This window comes from Myiozetetes cayanensis, unplaced genomic scaffold, assembly GCF_022539395.1.
Source record: "Myiozetetes cayanensis isolate MyiCay16 unplaced genomic scaffold, myiCay2020 scf5-8, whole genome shotgun sequence".
NCBI lineage: Eukaryota > Metazoa > Chordata > Aves > Passeriformes > Tyrannidae > Myiozetetes > Myiozetetes cayanensis.
In genome coordinates this window covers 33355098-33377542 of record NW_026087742.1, presented here as the reverse complement: position 1 = coordinate 33377542, position 22445 = coordinate 33355098, and the positions used below count along the sequence as shown (strand labels likewise).

Below are 22445 nucleotides of genomic sequence, written 5' to 3'. Positions count from 1 at the left end.
AGACATATTAAAACCATAATATTTCTCTTTTACTATTCTGCTTCAAGAAAAAAGACAAATTATGCCTTGTGAAGAATCCATTTGCTATAAAGTGTAAAAATGCTTTAATATTAATATTTTATAATAAAATTCATGACATATTTATAAACACTCTATCAAGCATTTACAACTGAACCACAGCTGAGAGCTTGGACCGGAATAAATAAGCAAGGACACAGCTAGTATGAAATATACAGCTTAATTTTTATAATTGTGTGTGCTTTATTCTTTACACAAATGGAATGGATGCACAGAGTATTTACACATAACAGGAGTGTAAGCTGGACAGGGTGTTTTGTAAACTCCAGTTCAGATTCTGAGTACCCCACACTACAGCTAGACTGAGAAACATCCTGCTAAAGAGATGCGCGCTGGCCAGTATACCAGATGGAGCAGCTTGGTGAGTACAGGCTGCTACACTCAGAAATTCAAACTGGCCAATTCAAATTTAGGAGCACAAATCCAGGAATTAAAACGTTGCTATCCCACTAAGAGCCAACAGTGTTGCCTTCTTCTTTTAATTCTTTTTTCTTTTTCTTTTTCTTAATGCTTTTTTCCCCCCCAAAAATCTTGCCTGGGATGCTGGCTACCACTCATCCCCAGAAATGCTGTTTTACATCAGGGAAAGTTGCTTGGGCTGCTAATGTGGTATGAGAGATGATGGATCATCTCTCATGCTCTTCATCTTTAAGACCGAGTCTCAAAAGGGCCAGTGAGGTGGTGGTTCCTATTGCTCTTGGTATGATGTTAGTGGGGCTGCAGCATTCTGCAAACCCTTCTGCAATGGGCTGTCTTTTTGTTCAGCAGTTTCACAGCACCTACCTCAAAGGGATCTTGGTCCATGACTTGGCCCTTTGGGTGCTACAGTAAAATAAGCAGTAAATAATGAGGAAAGTGATGAGCTGCTGTTTAATCAGGTGACCTTGGAGTTTTACAGTAATACTAAAAAAAAAAATCAGTGTAATGAGGACAATGGATGTTTAACTTCAGATGGCATAAATGGGATCACTCCACTGAAATTGGAGGAGTGACTCTGATTTACACCAGCTGAGAATGCAGGCTAGCTATATCCTGGATAGATTTTAGATGTTGTTATTTGCTGCTAGCTTGGATGTTGATTTGTGCCCTAGAATTGGAGCCTTTTTTTTAACATAATGATGACCTCATTTCTGAACTAATTGACAAGATGTCTGATTTTTAATGGAATAGGAGAAAAAGTTTATTCCACCAAGGCATGGGCTTGAGCACTTGAATGCAGTACACAGAACTGCATGCATAACATGGCAGACAAAATATTCAAGAGGGAAAATATTAAGATTAAAAGTTGTGAAGGATAAAAGATTACTTTCTGTGAACACGGCAGATATTATGGCTTTAAAACTGCAGCTGAAAAAGAAGCTTGAGACATTTTTCATGAACACTATTTTTCCTACAAATATCCTCATGTGTTGTCACTCACTGAAACCTCTGGTCAGGGATAAAATTTGGAAAAAAAATAAGAAAAGAAAAGAATTAATAAAATTTGACTGAGCAAGTAACAGTGAGGGTGTAGTACCAACAATTTCTCTGTAGAAAATTAATGTAAATAGGTAGGGGGATGTTGTATATCTAGGACACTGTTGCTGGCTCCTAGTGGTTATTAGCTCAGGTTCCACACTGCTCTCCAAGATGAGGATTTGACATTTCAGTGCAGTGGAGAGATTTTTGTTCTTGATTTTCACAGAGTGGTTCCTAGGACCCTATCCACACCGGAGCATCAAACCATGCTAGCTACAAATACAATTACATCACAAAATATTGATCTAGAAACAGCCTTAACTACCAAAGAAATTACAAAGCGCTAGCATGGACAGGGCACCTCTGTAGGAAGGGGGATTAAGCAAGAAAGAGGCTCTTTCACTGGTTGATGCTCAGACCCAAAGACCAGTGAAGAGTGCTGAGTTTCACTGAGCCCTGTTAGTAAGCTCTCAATGAGTCAGTGCATGAAAGACTTTTTTTTTTAATTTTTTTTTTTTTTGTGGCAAGGAAAAATAAATAGGTTGTAATATTGCACATCTGCAAAAAGCTAGCAAGATGTCATCATGATCATTCATGGGTGGACAAAAAACTGTGATAATTTTGATTCTGCTTGGACCCTACGGTGCTACACACTGTGCCAGAACATGAGATATAGCACCAAGGGTGTGATCTGGCACTTTTCCTAAAGGGTCCAGCATTTGCATTTGTCTCATATTTAGGTGCTCCTGAGTCTTTTACATGGACAGCAAGGGAATCTGATTATGCTAAGCTGTGTTAGCACCAATATGGACTCCGGTGCCAATTGCTATGGGTTGTGAGTTTGGACTTTTTTTTTTTTTTTTGCACCAGATGTAATTTTGCATGAGTCTTATGTTTCTCTTCCTCCTCCCACTACCACCCAGTATGATCTGAACAGCTGCAATGCAAAAATGGACTGCAGCTCTGCGGATGCTGAAACATGAAACGCAAAACATCAATGCACGAAACAAATGGGAGTACAAGTCCTAAGGGAAATAAGATCTCTCACTGCTTCTCTTGACGATTTGTTTTTAAATATATGTTTTATTTAAAAAAAAAAAAAAAAAAGAAGTGCAATGTCAACTCTAAATTGGAAGCACAAACAACAGACAGGGAAAAATAAATAATGTTACTACAGTAACCAAGGACTGATGGAAAAATTGATTGTACTCAGCCGTAGTGTTACTGTTCACCTTAAAGCACAGCACATGACAAAGCAAAACAGTTACTAGTAGGATAGTACCATAAAAGGCTGCATGCTGAACTAAGAAACAAAGAAGCAGATGTGATTGATTGCTTAAAACAGAGCTGAAAATTAGAATGAAGTTCCTGCTTTAGGATACTTGGTTTTTCAGGTCTGGTGGGCTGTTTCCCAACCTGGGGCAATAGAATTTTGCCAGTATGGAAAAATTCATGGCTTCCAAAGATCTGGGGTCACTCTGTGGATTTCTGCAGAATTATCCAAAATCAAAGCATTCATTAATTTATATCTTGTAAAAAAAGAAAAAAGAAAAAAAAAATGTTTCTAGCCCTTCTGATTACAAAGCTCTTCTGGAGACTTAACTGAAACCCTTGTTTATAAATCTGCGCTGACCAGGCAAGAAAAATAGTAGTTAAAGAAGTGTGAACTTCTCAAAGTTATCATAGCTGGGCAGTAAGCTTAGGAGGCCCCCTCAGGGCCACTAAACTGCCCGTATTTTTAACCCTGTCGCTGCTGGTGGCTTTTGCAAACATCCAGCTCGTCACGCTGTCCGCGGAAGTTGGCTGGGTATACCTGTCAGCTCGACAGGGTGTAGAAATGTAAGCTTCAAATAGACAAGTAACAGAGGAGTCTATTTAGCATTTGCCCTTAAAACATCCTTAAGCGTTAGGGTTACTGTAGCCACCAGCTATAGGCATTGCACTCCTGCAGTGCAGCAGGCAGGAGCGTGGGTTTTACAGAGAACATGGTCCAGCAGCAGCAAAGGCAATTCAGTTTACTGTCATAGCATTTTTGCAGTTGTCCCCTTATGAGTCAGTGAAGAATGGCATCAGTATACAGAGGAAGGGCAGTGTGAAACATGAAAGAAATACCTCCTCCTCCCTTTCCATGCACCCCAAACTGCAATTCCACAGACTTTCCCCAAATCCCTCACAAACATCCATTGCCTCAGTTTTTGCTTTTAAGACCCTTGTTGACTGTGAAATGAATGAAGATATAGGTTAGTTGGTGACCTGCCTGCAAAGAGAGGAAAGATCAAATACTTCTGTTATTTCCTTGAAAGAAACAAGAAGAACCATAAAACATTTGGGGGCGAAGGATGCCTCCCTCCCAAGAGAGACATTATTAACCGCATTTGAGCATTGACATTTTGCTTCTGAATAGTTGTCCGTTTCAATTTAAAGATGCATTATCCTTTTGCGTTCAGAAAAGTCCTACAGGGCAGTCAGTTAAAGAGATCTTTCCACAGGAGTTCACCATGATTAAATAGAGGCAAGGAAGAGGATTAAATTGAAAGAAAAACAAAATGACAACTACAATTTCAGGAATTATTTTGCTCGTAATTAAGAAGAGAGAATCTGTTATGGAAAAGGGATAATGCAACTTGATGGTCCTCTTTACATTTTACAGTCACACAAGGGTGTAAATATTTAATCTTTCAATTAATTAATCTTTACAAAATATCTTCACAAAAACTTTTTTTACCTATAGAAATTAGTTTCTATACATCAATATATTTTTATTTTTATAAATTATTCCATCTTTAAGTGCCTTCTGTCAATATAAATGATAAAATAGACAATCAAAAATTTTAAAGCTTTTCCCAGTTGTATCCCTCCTTGTCAACATAGGTGCTGTGAATCCTCATACGTGTGTGTCCGCATGGGAATGTATTAGCGTGCACGAGTGTGTGATGTGAAATGCTTCCATCCTCTCCCACACCCAAACACCATTAAAATAAACCATATTGTTATTAGTTCCTGATGCAATAGTGTTTCCAAAGGGGAAAAAAGAAATGCTTGACTTGGTTTCAGAAATCAAAAGATGTGCATAGTTACCGAAGTTGAGGTGTACCAACTACAAATATGCAATGACAAACTTAGAATAGGACCCACCTCCCAGTCAAGTCACAGAGAGTCCTAACAGTGACCTCAGTAAGAAGTGGACCAAGTACTCTGAGCTTGATTTTGCAAGGTGCGTGTGGCCCTGATCTAACAAAATGCTTAAGCCTGTGCTTAGCTTCGAGCACATGAATAGTCCTACTGGAATTGATGGAACTGAACAGCAGAGGGAAGGATCACAAGTGCCTCCAAGTCAACAGGCTACTCATGTGTAGGAACTGGGGTCGAGTGCTGAGCGCCTTGCAGGATCAAGCCCTATATGAGGTTCAAGAGCTGGGAACTTCTCTTTAAAGCAATCAAAACACTGAGCTCAGCCATTGAAATCAATCAAAATGTCCGCATGGGCACAGGAGGTGGCTAGCTCCCCTTGACAGAGGGTCTCCGTGTCAAAAGTTTATACCTACAACTGGTGCTCTGAGCACACAACAGATTTGCTTTATATGGTAGAAGTCTTTTTGTTCCTACCCTTTGACCCATCAGTGTCCTTCATGGCTTCAAACACTTTGTGTTGTACATTCATCAAAATTCACATTGACTGCAAAGAACATAAATGCAACAAAAACAGGAAAGCCTCCAAATAGTATATTATAGTTTTCTTCTAAATATTCTCCCGTCGTAATCAGAGGTGCAGTGGCTAATTTATAATTTTTCCTTTGAAGGAATCCAGATGAAAGGCCCAGATTGTTCTTCAATTACAAGTTTGCATTGATTATATATATCTTCTAAGCTATCTCCTTGGACAATAGCTGCAGTAGAGAAAACATATCAATGCTTATTTTAATTGATAGATACACCATCCAGTGTCAGCAGATTTTCAGCATGCTCATAGAACTCACAGACAACATGAGGAATACTGGCATACTGTGATGTTGATTATGGAAAAGTCATACCCCTGCAAATGACACTAAGTTCAAACCAATGGCACCTGCCTCTGACAGAGACCCATCCCACTGCTTGTATTGGGAAGACTAAGCCAGGTTAGTTCAGAGAACTAGCAGTTCTGTCCTAGGGGAGGGTAGTGTGGTAGCTTCCCACTGCTATAAGTCAAGCCTTACATTTCAGTTGATGTAGAAGCTCAGCAGTGGGCAGCAGCAGATTTAGAAACTTTTTTTTGTTCTGTCAGCATGTGGAGGGGCAGTTGAGGGCTTCTAATGGTTATCCACAAATACCAGTACCCTGAGAAGAAGCTTTTTAAACCTGCCCAAAGGAAATGCAGGTCTTAAAAGAGCAGGTCCTAAATCTTGCTTTTTTTCAGGTCAGGGAGAAGGTGCCCTTCTCTTTCCCTCCCGTGATCCATAGCTTGAGCTGTTGTCTTGAACTAATGAGGACTTCTTTGGTCTGTACAAATGCAATTATGCAACATTTTTTCTGACTTCATTAAAAGCAGTTTTGGGTCAGGGATGGAATCAAATTCATAGAATCATAGAATTGTGAAGGTTGGAAAAGACATTTAAGATCACTGAACACAACTGTCAGCCTAGTAACCCACCACGATGTTCACCGTAAAACCATGTCCTCAGGTGCCATAGTGATGTGTTTCTGAACAATAGGGATGGTGACTTCACCACTTCCTTGGACAGTCTTTTCCAATGTATTACAACCTTCTCTGTAAACTTTTTTTCTCATAGGTAATCTAAATGTTCCCTGGTACAACTTGAGGCCATTTCCTCATTCTTGTCACTTGCTACCTGGGAGAAGAGGTCGATGCCCTGGCTACAACCTTCCTTCAGATATTTGTAGAGGCCAATAAGGTCCCCCAGGAGCCTCCTCTTCTCCAGGCTAAACACCCCCAGCTCCCTCAGCCAATCCTCATCAGAGCTGTGCTCCAGACCCTACCCCAGCTCCACTGACTTCTCTGGACAGGCTCCAGCACCTCAATATCTTTCTTGCAGTGAGGGACCCAAAACTGAACACAGGATTCAAGGTGCAGCCTCACCAGTGCCCAGTACAGGGGGTCAGTCACTGCCCTGGTCCTGCTGGCTACACTATTGCTGATACAGGCCCTTGGCCACCTTGGCCACCTGGGCACCCTGCTGACTCAGCACTCCCTGGTCCTTTTCTGCTGGGCAGCTTTCCAGAAACTCTGCCCCAAGCCTATAGTGCAGCATGGGGCTGTTGTGACCCAAGTGCAGGACACCGCACTTTGCCTTCTTGAACACTGTACAATTGGCCTTGACATAGGTGTTCCTTTAGGACATCAAGCTTTTGAGGAGACAAGCGCCTCAACTTCTCTGGAATTTCAAGGAAAAAATAATCTCAAACCCGAAGTCCTTTCTCTGGGCACACTACACTGATAGGTACTCTAGGCCAGAGACAGACCCGATCAAGTTGTTTTGCAATAAAAGACTATATCTTGGAAAAAAATGACATTAATAAAAACATACCTGTGAAATATTCTCCAAATTCTTGTTCTAATTTAATTGCTCGATCGTAGGTTTTCTTTGCTTGCTCCTCTGTAAGACGTTTATTCATTTCCCTAGAAACACAAAGGAAGTAATCAAAAAATTTGGATTCTTGCTAGAACAGCTTTCCAAAAGACATGTTCCAAAAGAATCAATCTGTGAAATTCTTCCATCAGTTCATGGACAGTTTTGTATTTTCAATTTAATTTCATTCTAATGTAGCACAAAACTACTTCATCAGACTATTTCCCATTTCATATTTCTCCAGTAAATTTTTGTCTTGGGTTCACTACTTTGCATTGCCAAACAAAATACAAGGCTTGAATCTCGGTAGCTGCTAAATGAGATAGACTTGAGACATCAGGAACCTATAGGTAAGTTTGGTATTCAGGATGTCCTAGAGTCTGAGCACTCAGTATTCCTGTCTCCAGAGCTGAAGCTCCTTCAGGAACTTCTCTGTCTCCCGCAGCTGCCTCAGCTGATTAATGTTGTACAGACTGCTTATTGGGTATCAATAATGTAAAAACATAGTCAGTAACATTCTGATTCTCTTAGCGTTTTATTATTTGTTGGAGCATTTCTGTTACAACAGAAGCATTATTTAATAACTTTAAGAAATGAGTTTTCTTGCCTGTGCACGCTCAGCTTTTAATACCACTGTATACTTTCAATGATCAAGCTTGTACTTATCCACTGCCTTACATTTATATGCCTGCAGATGTCCAAATTTATTATCAATAATAAATAGAGTTTGCTTGTTCTAGCATTTTTCACAGCATGGATTCATTTTCTTAAAACGTGATGAAAATTTTCTGAGGCAACTAGGAAAGCAAGAGAAGGATGCATCTTGTGTTCTACATAAATCTGATTTAATGCCTTGCACTGAATCATATGATTATGTGGTAATGGACTGCATATAGTATGACATGGGTGATGCACGTAGGAAATTATGTGCATTACAGTGCATAAAAAAATGATCTAGGAAGCGCACAACAGTATGAACTTGCTACAACTAACTCCCACCTGGCTTCTGAAAAACACCCTGGAAGATGTCTAGGATGCAAAAATGTGTTTCTAGAAATGGCTTATTGCTGCCTACCTGTATAACTAACCACACAGCTGGGAACACTGCTTAGAAAAATCTCTCTGGAAATACGGAAGCAATGGAGAAAGCAGGATTATCAAATGAATGTAAGAAAGATTTCTTAAAAATGTGTGACAGCAATTGTAGGTTACATAAATAGGTTTAGCATTTGCCAATCTGCGTGTTGTCCTGCTAAATTTGTAATACTACTTATTCTACTAAGTGGAAAGATTGCTATCTAATTGAGTTCAGGTGGACTTCTCATCAGCTACACCTACTTAAATAACTCTTTAGGTGACTGAACCAAACCTCTGTCTTGAAATGGGACATACCATTGCAAATTCTTAGACAAACTTAACATTTTAATCTGAAGAACACTACTGTAGTGCTAACAACCTCCTTCTTCCAGATCTATTTCTGGTAAATTTCTGAGAAGTCTTCCTCAGGATCTTTGAATTAGCAGAAGAGATAATACAAATAAAAATACAAACAAGTGTTTATAATAGGAAGTATTTTGAAATAGGTACAAATTTGCCTTACACTTTCAGGTTGTAGATTTGCCTGGGGTATAAAACTGCGCTAGTTGTATTCATGCCTCTGCCCATCCTGTGCCTTTAGGAGAGAGGATGGAGAAAAGGAAGGACCTTGATAGCTATTTTTCATGATGAATTAAAAGTGCTGTCATACCGTAGTCCCTTTTATTTTTTTTTTATTTCCTAGTTGGGGACCTTCACAGCTGGTGAATTCAAAATAATCCTCCAGGCATATTTTCCAGGGTTTTCCTCCTCTCCCAGTGAAGAGCTCACCCAGGCAGGCTTTTCCTTACTTCTATTTCTCATCTCCCCTGACCTCAACACTGTCCTACTTCCTCTGGATTGAGAGGCTGATTGAAGTGTACCAACAAGGATGCCTCTGGGTGTAAACCAGGTGGATTGTGTAGGGGTGGGGAGAGATGAAGGGAGGAAGGAAGGCAGGGAGGGAGAGAGGAAGGGTTGATGGACCAGTTTTTTTACAGCAATGGCTATGTGTTCTGATTGCTTTTACATCCAATAGCCCCTTATAGTCTTCCATCACTGTGGTTGTAAGTGTTAGTAGGGTATTTCCAGAAAACCTGCAATAAGCAAGTTTCAAGTGAAGGAGCTCCCTTCACTCTTCCTACTTCCACTGTCAGATGGGTGCAAAAGAGCATATGCATAAATGAGAGTTAGACCACAACTTTATGTGATAATTTTGCTGAAAGAATAAATCTTTTCCTATTGTTTCTTTACATCTTGTGATTGGAAATTTTTTGTCCTTTATGTTTTGACTTTGCTACTACAGTAACTTTCAACTTGGAGTAATAGTTAAGACAGATAAGGCATAACTTTTTTGTGTTGCAGTAGTTATGTAAATAAAAAAGATGGAATCCCAGAATCACAGAATCATTTAGGTTGGAAAAGACCTACAAGATCATCAAGTCCAACCTTTGATTGATCATCATCTTGTCAACTAGACCATAGCACTAAGTGCCACATCCAGTTGTTTCTTGAACAACACACTTGTTTTATTGCCCATTGTTTTGGTTCAATGACAGGATGATTGTCATAATATTTTGCATCTTCATAACATCATTCTGCCAATCTGTTCAAGGATTTGCTGTTCTAACATCAAAACCAATGAAGCCTTTATGTTATTGCCACTTTTCTGGTTCTACCTGATGTATTTTTCAGAGTAAGGGCCACTTCTATTTATATTTTCTTTTTTTTTTTTTTTTTTTAAATCATTCCAGAGGCAGTGCCAGCATTAAACAAATAATGGGAATGTTTTATGAAAGGGAATACTGTCTATTAAGATCTATATTAAAACAACCAGTGTAGAAGGTAGGCTATCAGACAATCTTTCTTTTATACATATCAAAATCGGAATACAATTGAATTGCAGGGCTCGAAGAAATGTCAGGAAGTCATCCAGTCCAAGATGGCTTTTGGTCAGGATGGGGCTATGTAAGTACCACATACTGTGCACCATTCCCTGTTACGTGACTGGACATGCAACAGCCTCGTTGCCAAAAGGCAGGGCCAGGGAGAATGCACATTCGTGGGATGGGTTGTTTTGGCATTCTCCAGCTCTGTGACCAATGTCTGTGGGCACACAGTTACTATTACCAGACACAGATCTGTAACAGGAGAGTGGGTGCCTACATTTTACCTGTGAAACACATACCTATGGCATTACCTGGCCTTTGCAAAGCCTTGTATGAGGGGAAGGCACAGAGCCCAAAATTTCATTCCTATCACAGCAAAGTAAGCTGATAGCTCTTGCATTACCTTGAGTGTACATGGAAAATAACTTGATAACAATGTATTTTACCCTGAGCTTTAATCAGTATGAGGATCAATTCCATATTTCCTCCTCAACCTTCTCTCTGTGACACTAGATAATGCTCATTCCTCCTCCACCAGCAGGGTAGAACCAAGAACCAGGACAGCACTCCAGCTGAGGCCTCATCCATACCCAGTAAAACAAAATAGCTGTCTATTGTGTCCTTACACAACACTGATATGAATACAGCCCACAGTGGCAGTTTCCTTTTTTGCAACCACATTATCCATCCATTCAAATTCCTGTGTAATCCACCCCAACTGCCAGATGCTTTTCTGCAGTGCTATAGCTTCATTAGTCCCTGCTTGTAGTCTTGCATTTAATTTTCTCCCCTTTGTGCTGAATTTCATCTTACTGATCTTATACTGAGTTTCAATCTTATCCTCCAAAGTTCATGTCACCCCAGTGAGCCTTGACAGTATGAAGTTGATGCCTTTTCTTTCATTAGTTTGAGTGTTACATTTGCCCCTCTCCAGTCCCATGGTTCCTTGCTTATCCTCTCACAGGCTTTCAGGCAAATGAAGAGCTTATATTAAGAAGCACACATCTCAGACCTGGCACAGGTTTAGCCCTCTGGTTTGTGCCCTTGACCAGATTCTACACCCCAGGATCACCTGAGGCTGGATGGGACAAGCCAGGTTGCATGAGTCCTTGGTGAACTTGCTGCCCACATGTTCCAGTCTGAAAGGTTCAAAGGCAGTTCTGGTTTGTTCCTGGAGATGCCAGGATACAGTGGATGACAGACTGTGAGGACAAGTCTCCACTGTTCTCACTTCCCCTCATTATTACTAATTATAGAGAACAGGTAAAACACAGATTCAAGACCTGTGTGGTGCCACTTGAGATTGTACCCTGAAAAATAAAATGCTTGAAGAAGTTCATACTCACATCAGAGGCTCCCATGATTTAGGCTTAATGAAGATAGCGATGGGATAGAGTTGTGCAACTTGTAGTCGTTTGATAGCATTTCCTGACACATCAAGTATACAGTGCTTGCCCTGTTAGAAGCAGATGAAGATGTGTTTATTTTTGCAGAGTTTGCAGCAGATCAGCCAAAACATAGGAAGCAATTCTGAGAAGCAGTGCCCTGGAACAGGGCCATTACTGGCACACCAGGGAAGAGGGAGCCCAGGGCATGTGCTTCACTACTTTATGTTCTTTCCTTTGCTTTGGTGCTAATATAAAATATACACTGTTGATATGGAAACGAACTTGGGTTTTATTTTTTCCTGATATGAAATTTTTAGGGGTAGGAGCATTTTCTTGAGATGAGGAAAATCAGTTCATAAAAGTTAATATGATGTCTATGTTCTTACTGGTTAAACAAGTTCTTTATGTTGAAGACTCCCCATGTTACCTGAGAAAAATAATGTAATCTTTCTGTGGTTTGTTCTTTTGCCTCTGTGAAAGTGAGACAAGTTTATCTACCTGTCTTACAGAAGCAAGAGGAAAGGCTGTTTTGGGACGCACTTGAGGAACTGTATTAGAACCCTGAATCCATGGCACTACATCCAAGTACAGGAAGTGTCAAGGATGATGTCATTCAAAGCAGAGACTCCACTTGTGGAGTCATTATAAAGACTATAAATATTAGGATGACATTTTGCAGATATTTTATGGTTTTGCTAGAGAATCATGTCTGGGACACAAGTCAAAACAAAGCAGATCATGTTGTATAGGCAATAAAACTAGTGTCAACCTACCCTTTCTGCCACGAATCTCACAGACTGGACACTAGTTCCATATAAATTATCATTGTACTGCCCAGCTTCTATAAATTTGTGCTCTTGGATATCTTTTTCCATTTGTTCTCTTGAAATGACAAAATGATAATCTCTCCCATCCACTTCATAGTCACGCTTTGGCCGTGTGGTATCTGCATGAAACAAAAGACGGAAGATAAAGAAGTCTGCAAAAACATTGCTGGATCTGCTTTAAGGGGAGGCACTCCACATCTGAGAGCAGATTTTGGCTACTACATATTGTTTTCAATGGAGTTATGACAATAAAGCTGTCTTTTTGTAGTAATACCTTCTGATGTTTACCTCCAATCAATACAGGCTAAAATAAAATTAGGGTTTACCAGAATTTCACTTTTTTTCAGCAGGATCACACAAAACCCTCAAATATAAAATTCATTCCAGATTGTAAATCCAATATTATTACGATGATAAAATAAATTGTAATCTCATCTATTTAGCCTTATTTATAGGCCTGATTTGGTTCTCACCTCTAGCAGTTTTAAGGTAGTATATTTGCAGAGACAACAGTTTAAAATGAAGTACAACTGCAATCAGGGCCTGAAACAGATAACAAGTTCTAATGATCCAAGATATAAATACTCTGTTTAATTCAGAGTCTAACATTGCTTTAAGAGTCAAGAGTCCAGATGTCACACAATTCACAGACTATTCCATATTTTTATAGGTGGATGCTGTGCAGTTGAGCTGAACCATTTTACGTTTTATCAGTATTTCAAACATATCTTATTTAAGAAACCATAGATGTACTGATTACTAAACTGAGTTAGTGACTAGAAGGTTCCTTGTTTAAAAAAGTCCTAGAGCTTTTGAGACAATTCTTTTGAGAAACGTTTTCCAGACCTTCACAACCTTTTTTTAAATTTTATTTATTTGTTCCTTTCCCATTTCCTCTTTGAGGGAAAAATGACCTTTGAGAAACTCAACTACATACAGTTTATGGATACTGTTTTCACAGAAATTTACTTAATGTGTGGCACCAAGGGATACAGTTCACTCAGCTGCAGAACTAGGAGTAAAATCATACTCACGTGGTACACATGATCCAAACTTATCAGGGAATTCAGATATCAAATCATCGTTGATCCGATCTTTCATAGGACCCAGAATAATAACCGGCCTGGTGTAATTAACTGAACAACAAAAAGAAAGGCACTTTTTGATGATCTTACTAGTAAATAAATTTACCCAAATATGCACTAACCAGAGTTTTTGTTTTCATGTATGAAGTGAAAACTTAGGTGCACATTTTATTGATGAATATTTTATTTATTGACATGAATTAGTACCACTGCAGAGCTCTGTGATGATCCATGCACATGGTCAAATGATTATGTAGAAGCATATATATTTGCTATCACTCAAGAAGGTCACCCCCAAATACTTGCAGATGGACTCTTCCATGAGGCATGGAAAGGCTGTTGTAGCATTTTTTCTTGGGTAGTTATACGAATGCATCCCCCATTAAGTCAGGTGAGTGCACTCCCAGTTTCAGTTGCCTTCCCATAGGTTCATCTACACTGGGTAGTGGCACGTATCACATGAAAAGCAAAATAACAAAGGCCTTCCATGTAATAATATTGCAGTAAATCTAGAAAATCTGCATCAATATTTTGTAGAATGATTAACTTATGTATTAGTAAAGCCTATGAGAGCATACTGGAGAGAGCCCTGGGAATGTTAGGAAGTGGGGGCTTTCAATGAAGATCCTTATATAATTCTTTTCATATGCAATAGGCTGAGTGTCCAAGAAAAAGAAGTCACAGAGAATCTGGGACTGGCACAGCAAGACTTACTGCTCTGCTGGCCCCCAAACTTTGAAATGAAATATATAAGGAACAGTGACAGTAAAGCAGGTGAAACTTACTTTCCTGTCTTGTGACAGGTTCATAAGAAAAGATGCAGTCTTCTTGGCCTCCTGATGAGAAAAGAAAGAGAAGAGATTGAAGCTGACAAGAAACACATGAAGTACTTAAGCTTGATAAAATGCTTCACATAGAGACACACGGAGTTCAATACGTCTCCCTGATAAGCCTCTCACCTGAACCATTCCAAAGTCCATCATAACTTCCAGGTGTGGCAGAATGATTTTTTCCTTCCCCTCCCTCCCCTGCCAAGTGTTTCAATTCTTTTTGCTGAAATTGGGCTTTTTCAATGATGGGCAACAAGGTTTTATTTATTGATTTGATAGCAAGGCTGTTTACAAGGATAGTGCAGAAATTTAGGATGCAATTCTTTCTTTTGTTTTATTGTTAAGGCCCTAACATGTTGCTGCAGAGCAAATCCACAGGCAACCTTGATGGAACACTTTTTATCCGTATGTATAAACATAAATACATTTTAGTTGATTGTTATTCTGTGCATAGCCTCTACAGTCTAGTTCATTCACAGCCTAACATCTAGCTACAAGCTATTTTCTGATCTTTATCCCTTCCCTGAATACAAATCACAGACTCAAAGAATGGCTGGAGTTGAAATGGACCTCTGGAGATCATCTAGTCCAGTCGCCCCTGCTAAAGAAGGTTCAGCTAGAACAGGCTGTACAGCGTCATGTCTTGGCATGTTTTGAATATCTTCAGAGAAGGTCTCACAGCATCATATTTTACACACTTATCCTCCCTCTGCCCCTGTTAGGACAGTGCTGTTTCCTCATGGTGATGTTTAGGGAACTAAGGACGTAAATTTGCCATGAGAAACAAGTGACATTACACGGATTATGACTTGGGTGCAGGTGTGCAGTTCCTCAAAGGGGAGGTAGGAGGAGAGGGAGGAGGATTCTTCATCTAATGCATGAATAATTCCTGCACATTTCTTTTTCTGGGTCACTGCCACATATTTGAGGGTTCTGGTAGGTTCTAAATATGATTTAGACTTAGTAAAGTTTAAAATGATGATTTTCCTCTTACTCAGTTCAGGGTTTGTCTTGGAGAAGATCCACAGATAGGGTTTTGCAACTAATTTAGATACTACAGAAGAGAAAGTATCATAAGGGATACTAATGCTTTGTAAAACAGACAGGGTTGCACTCATTTCATCTGCTTGCATGCACATGAGCCTGTGCTACATTATTCCTGCCAAACTAAAGTGTGCACATACAGGGGAACAGTGCTACCTGATGCCTGATGGAAATATATGTAGGATGTAGAGGTGAGGTACACCTCACCCTGAAGTAGTCGGGCTGCTGTCTGAGTCACTACTGAGGCTCCACTATCTATATTAAAAAGCTTTGTGTTGGATGCAATGCCTAGCTCCCAAGAAGCTACAAAACTTTTTGTGCTTTAATCTTAAGCTGACTCCAACATCCTAAGTCTAATATATTGATAGATATTTTTTTTGGTGATGTATTATCTAGGCAGCTGTGACAAATGTGTAAGAAAGTTTTTCAAGCAAAAATAATATTGTGATTGAGGGCAATAACTGGAAAAGCAAAGGAAAAACTGTACTGATGTGTTAGGAAAGAGGGGGAACTGACAGGTGACATAGGACTAACTCCAGCCCAGCAATGGTGCTGAAGTAGCAAAGGAGAGAACATAATTTTTAATAAAAGGAACTAATTAGACAGATTTTGAGGAAAAGGAGTGTGAATAATGGATTTTCTTCTCTATTTGCAAATGTTTGATATTGTAATCACTTAACTTTGGCTTTTTGCAAAGTTAAAAAAAAAATATAATTATTGTTATACTAGTTTTCATGCATCAGATGTATTATTTTCCCTTAAGTTTCTCTGGAAATTTTAGGGGTGGTGTAAAACTCAGGATGCCCCATTCCACTGGAGATGAAATGATTCACTCTCCAGGTTGGATGAGGGTGCTCCTGCACTGCCTTCCCTCCATCCCACAGGAGCCATGGTTATATTTTCCGATAGCCTGAGAAAGTCAATCTTAGGGTGGGTGATGAAGCCATTATGGACCAGTCATGTGGAGGGGAGCCTGTTTGTATGAATACAAACCTTAATTTAAAATACTTGTTTCAGTGGATACAGATCCACAGCAGGGGTTTTATTTCATCTAATTTCAGAAACCTGAGGCATGAGTTCTTGTGTCTGAGCTAGTCTCTAGGGATCCTTTGGAGCCAATGGCTGCTACAAGTAGGAAAGGGCTTATTCTAAGACATGAGTCATCTGACCTGTTTTAGATATCTACTGTGCGATGAGAGAAAAGTCAGAAGGGTGTGTTTATCTCCATTGTCCCATAAAAACATTTAAACAGCAAGTTCAGATGCAGACACCTACATTTAAATCTCATGGGAGTGACACTGTCAATAGCAACTGAAGGAAATAGACAATCACTCTGACACTACTGTTCGAAATTTTTTTTTAAACTGTAAACTAATATCTGTGCTTTGGCACAGATTTATAACCAGCACTGATAAGCCAGCACAGATTTTACCTTCTCTTTTGCCCAGTCTACATGCTGAAGTTGTCGGTACATCGACACTACAAGTAGGGTATGGGCTATGGAGACAAATGAGCCTGTTGTTTTACAGAAGTCTCGTAAAGCTGTGGCCATATTGAAAGAAGAGAAAAATTCTCCATCCTAATCAAACTGTGCTGAAGTTTAAGCCATTGGGAAGGATTGTATCAAGTAAGGAGAAATTTTGAGGCTGACTGTGATACACAGGGACTTAAAGACAGACATCTTCCTGAGGTAAGGCTCTTCAGTCCTGAGTTCCAGACTCAACATGGAGTGCAAGTGTGGGGAGAAGCTGTTTCCACTGGTTTTATTTTCTGGAAAAAGGGCTCAGGAGCTCAGATTTGAAAGTGAACAAAATCCTGCCAAATACTGTCCAGAAAAAACCCTGTAGGTCCTCAGAGGCTACTATGCATGGTAACTGTACCAGATGGTATTCTTTAATGATCTCTGCTCAGTCAGTACTGCGTGGTTTTGAATCAGTCCACAAAGTATTAAGCATAATGAAGAGCTCTAGAGTCAATCAATAATCGGATTGCTATAACCTTGTGATAGCTTTGAGGTGTGAGACACAGTATGAAATCCAGCAGGACACAGCCTCTTATTCATCATTTGCCTAAGCCTCATTTACCACCCACATTAATTTCTTAATTAGCACAGGTTAGCTGTACTGGTCTGGGAAATCTTGACATTTAGCAGATAAAACACAAAGAGGAAAAAGCAAAAGACCTTTCTGTAGGATTTTGGCATGATCCCTTGTTTTCAGTAAAATGCCATCAAGTCAAAAAAGAGAAAAAAAGAAAAAAAATAAGACAAAAGAAGAACGAAAAAGGAAGCTTTCCTAAATGTAAGATATTTATGAGTAAAATTATTGGAGGGCTTTTTCAAGGACCACTCCCTGCTTCCCTTTGTTCTTGGTTTGCCTGTTGGTGATTTCTCATGCTTGGGGTGAGAAGAACAACTTGGAATTTGTTACAACTCATAGGGCAGAGAGGTCCTGTGTAGGTAGTTAAGTTTCATAAGAACTACTAATTTCAGTTTTTTCAAAGGATTTTATAGGGTTTCAGATGGGTATACCTGAAATGGTCTCTGTTTTTCTTTTCTGATTAGAGGCCAGAGAGTCTGTGAAAGACTCAAACCCAGTTTCAATGTACCAGTTTCACATAACCCATAAAAAGGCCCCCTTTCCTATTGCCTCGCCACAGCATCCAGAGCTTCAAGAGTGTTGGTGCAACTGCACACATCATGTGGCTAATGGGCCAGGAGAGCTGCTGTGAGCTGTCATGGTGCAGCCACCATGTAAAAAAGAGCCCTCCCTCATCAAATACCTCATCCAGTGGGAATCCATGGATTTTGGCATCCTAATAATGTCTGTAATGAAAAACTCTGTAAAGGGATCTAAGGGCGTGACTAACAGAAAAGTAGTACTAGTGAAGACAATGAGACATTATTTATGATTTTAGAAAAATCAAAGAGAAGTTTTGGTTTCATTAAAATTTATGGACTAATGGTGGTGGTTACCATCAATACACAAACAAAATACCCATAGATGACACAAATTAATTTATTTTTTGAGCTCTTGCCTGAATTTTGTTGCTCAGCTGGATCTAAAATCAAGGATGGCTCATTTTTCTGTCACTATCCATTTAGATTTTGGGCTAATGTCTGAATTACCTGAGTTGTACCTGCAAGATCTTGGAGAAATCAATTTCTTTCTTTGTTTCATCTGCACAGACTGCACTGGACAGTCAATATCCCAGCCTCTTTTTGGTTCAAAATCCCTTTCCTGTACCTCTGTTTATGTGAATAAACAAGATTTTTTGAAACATATTGATAGCTATGAAAGGCTGAAATTCCAATATGTAAAAGGATCATCATAGTCTGAGAATGAACTTACGACTGAAAAGTCATTTATGGACACTATATGTTTAAGATCAATATAGCTTTGTGGGTGTAAAATGAGACTTCAATACTTGTGCCAATTTGAGTATCCCTGAATAACATTGTAATTCTGGGAAGCCAATGTAAGTGTCCTTATTAATCAGTAGCCTAGCGTAATAATCGGCACTACTTCAACCTTGTTCTGAATCTTCAGATCTCATCAGAAGAGTGACTTGCTGATTTGCTGACAGGGAGTAAAAATTTTTATTTCTAACACTTTTTGTTATTTTTAACTTTTTAGTTATGTATTGCCTCTCTAGGTAATTGGTGCAATCACAGCCAGTTATACAATTAGGCTAAATAGATGCAGTAATGTGCACGTAATTTTGATGACAGCTGTAAAAACCTTTACTGACCTAAGCGTAAGTGTTATAATACATATGCAGGAGAGAAACTTGAAATTCAAGGCTATTATGAAAATCAGGTCTCACAAAATAAAAACTGATGAGCCCAAGGTAAAAAAATGTGTCCTTATAAACTGGATTTGAAAAAGAAATCAGAAAATTTTAAGTTGCAGAGCTCAAAATAAACTTTTAATCATGGTTTGATTAACTGGTTCAGGCATAAATCAAAATTGGCTGTATGTATCCTTATCAAAAAAAGTACAACTTTCTGCTAGACCAGGACTTTATATACCAGTCTTCAAACTTGGTTTTGCTTCTGAGAACAGGAACAAATAAACTAACACAGTTATAGACTTCATAATAGCATGGCCCTATGATTCAGCAGCAGCTGTGTGGTAACTCAGTCTCTTTAAGATAAGCCAGCATTTGTTCCTGGCTCAAAAATACTGTTTTTTATTTATAAAGGGTCAGATTCTACTCTCAAATGTTTCTGCAATTCCCCCTGAAGTTAATGCAGCTGATGGTTATCTGCTGGGATAAAGAAAATCCCACTGTTGGCTCCAACTCTTTTGTTCACAGCAAACCCAGTGTTGAGGGAACTGGCAGAAGAAATCTGGTTTACTTTCTGCAACAGCCTTGTTGCTAACAAACGGACAAAGAATTTTCTCTTGAGACCACATAAAAGGACTTATAACTATTTTATTATTTTGCAATAAAAAATATCTGACTTCTGTCAAAAATCTGTTTTTTAACCCTAGAGACATATGCAATACTTTAGCCAAATACTCAAATTTTTAAGCAATATGTTTTTCTAAAAAACTATGAACACATGAGAATATGTCCTAGAAAAAGCCCAGTTGATTTGTAACCCCCTTATTAATCACTGTCCAGGTCACAGCCTGGACATCTCTCAGAATCCTTTAACATTCCTGGTTTGGAATGGTTCTAGGAATGATCAAGTAGTACAGGTTTTGACACTAGCTACTTTTTTCTAAGTGCTCACCATGAGAATCAAAAGTTAGAGAAATGTTAAAACAATTGCCAGAGATCTACTAGAAAAAAATGCAGAACACCTCTCTCTGGACTCCAACTGGCCTGTTTTTATAGGGACAAATATGAAGGTCTGCAGGAGAACACCCAGCAGTTGCCAGTCATTTCTTACCAAGACACTTTTGCTTTGAGGTGGCCAAGGTGTGAACTGCTGATTTCATAGAACCATAGAATTATGTAGGTTGGAAAGGACAAGTCCAATCTGCCAAGCCCCACTAAACCATGATCCTGAGCACATCTTTTAAATCCCTCTAGAGATGGTGACTTAACCATGTCCATGGGCATCCTACTCCAATGTTCAATAACCCTTTCAGTTGAGAAATTTCGTCTACTATCCAATGAAAAACCTTTCCTGGTGCAATTTGAGGCCACTTCCTCTTCCTGTTGCTGGTTACTTTGGAGAAGAAGCAGGCTTCACTTCACTACAATCTCTTTTCAGCTGCTCCTCATAACATTTGTGCCCCAAACCCTTCTCCACCTCCATTGTCCTTCTGTGGACATGCTCCAGCATGTCAGTGTCTTTCTCAGAGTGAGGGGCACAGAGCAGAACACAGGATTTGAGGTGGGGCCTCCCCAGTGCTGAGTGCAGCACGACAATCACTTCCCCTTGTCCTGCTGGCCACACTATTGCTGATACAGGCCAGGATGCCATTGGCCTTCTTGGCCACCTGGGCACACTGCTGGATCATGTTCAGCCGCTGTTGACCAGCACCTTCTCAAGCCATATTCTGACAAGCACCTTTCCAGCCACCCTGCCCCAATTTCCCGCAGTTCAGAAAGCAGTGGTGCAGGCAACACCTTTCCTCTTGCTCATTTGCTGGGAAAACAGAATAGAAAGGGGCATGGGTACAGGCTCACAAAATCATGCAAACCCCTTGATTCCTCCAGTAGTTTTCTATTTGCTGTCCATGAATTTTCCAGCTTCATTTTTTTCTCTCCTCTCACTTCACCACTTGTAAAATAACTTATTGTGCCTCACCTTGAACATGCAGATTCTCCTCCAAGTGACACTCCATCACAGTAAAGAACAACTTTGCAACCTGACACACACCCATGAATCCCTAGCAAATAAAATCAGGCGCTTTGGGCACCAGGTCCTGTATTTTTATTGTTATGCCACTTTCACTTGGCATAATCTAAGTTTGGCTTCCTTTGCCTCTAAATGGCATAGCTGTCCTGTGGGCGAAGAAGAAACCTCTGCCTGCTTCTCCACCAGGCAGCAGTTGTTGGATATACCAGTAGTGTGTGGGGAAATCCAGCCAGCAGAATATAGACTAGATGCTGCTGGGGTGGAACAGGATCTTGTCCAGGTGCAAACCACTCCAGAAGGAGAGTGACTGCCATGGGTAGTTATTATTCCAACACTACTTCTCCTTCCAACTGTCTGTGTTCCAACTGACTTTCCCAAACTATTTCTCTTACCTTTCTTGCACCTCAAAACGTACACTTTTTTAAGTTATTACCCAGCAGTGAAGAACTGGCTACCTGTCCTGTCTTATGATGAAATTTGGTAACTAGGTTTTGTAGACGTGCCCAAAATGTTTGGCTGTAACTGGGCTCTCCTATTAAGTCTGCTGTTTGGGACAGTTCATCAGCTAGATTCTCCTCTGGGCTTTTACCCTGAGCTCACCCTGAAATTTGCAGACCTGGATGAGATTTGACTCATGCAAACTTTTGAAAATTCAACTTTTTGTCTTATTCCTAATTGTAAAGTCAGTCTGGAAAGAGCATCTTATATTTCAAAATTCCCCACTTCTCCTAAGTAGAGGACACATTAAAAATAAAATGGTTTAGAACTGGATCTTGGCAATTCAAGAGTGTCTACTATTTTCTTGTGACTCTGGCAATTGCTTTCCAAGGAAACCTTTGCAATACAAGAGAATACAAACTAATTTACCATTTCTGAACAGCATAAGGTTAGCTGTTTTACTGAAACAAACCAGTGTTTATCAACAGAGCTCAACTGCTATGCCTTATATCAAGACTAGTAAATATTATGTATGATACCATTGATTACCTGAATGTATGTGGGTGCTTGGCACAAGTGCTGAGTGACTGGTGGAAAACTTGATTTGTTAAGCAAATGGCTTGAAAAAATGGAACAACTGGGTGATTTAGCAAGCAATCTGTCATTTTAGTTACCTTTTATTACATTTCTTGTAATTTATGTAATGACTTGGGTTTTTTCTGCTTTTCAGAACTTCCAGAACAATAGCTATATTGGTTAAATTTATGGGCATTACTAAGAATTACCCAGAACATACAATTTGCTTCTCGGTTCTACGATCCCATGGAGTCTGTAAATACAATCAAACCATGTTGCAGGCTGGGATCTCCACCTGCAGAGTATCAGTGACATTCAACGGCAGTGCCTAAGCAGTGAAAGTCTATCTTACTGTTTTTTTAAGACTCCAATA

At 39.6% G+C, this 22445-nt stretch overlaps 1 protein-coding gene across 25 annotated transcripts in view; it reads right to left on the bottom strand.

The window, feature by feature from the left end:
* Nucleotides 1-222: 222 nt before the first annotated feature.
* Nucleotides 223-22445, bottom strand: part of DLG2 (discs large MAGUK scaffold protein 2) — a 996215-nt gene continuing 973992 nt past the window's right edge. For all 25 annotated transcript variants that reach the window (XM_050332274.1, XM_050332275.1, XM_050332276.1 and 22 more), the window contains 6 exons: nucleotides 14152-14202; nucleotides 13316-13417; nucleotides 12228-12400; nucleotides 11413-11522; nucleotides 7062-7153; nucleotides 223-5423 (listed from right to left, as the gene is read on the bottom strand). In XM_050332274.1, coding sequence (XP_050188231.1) covers nucleotides 5317-5423; nucleotides 7062-7153; nucleotides 11413-11522; nucleotides 12228-12400; nucleotides 13316-13417; nucleotides 14152-14202 — 635 coding nt within the window. In that variant the 3' untranslated portion in view covers nucleotides 223-5316. The remainder of the gene's footprint in view (nucleotides 5424-7061; nucleotides 7154-11412; nucleotides 11523-12227; nucleotides 12401-13315; nucleotides 13418-14151; nucleotides 14203-22445) is intronic.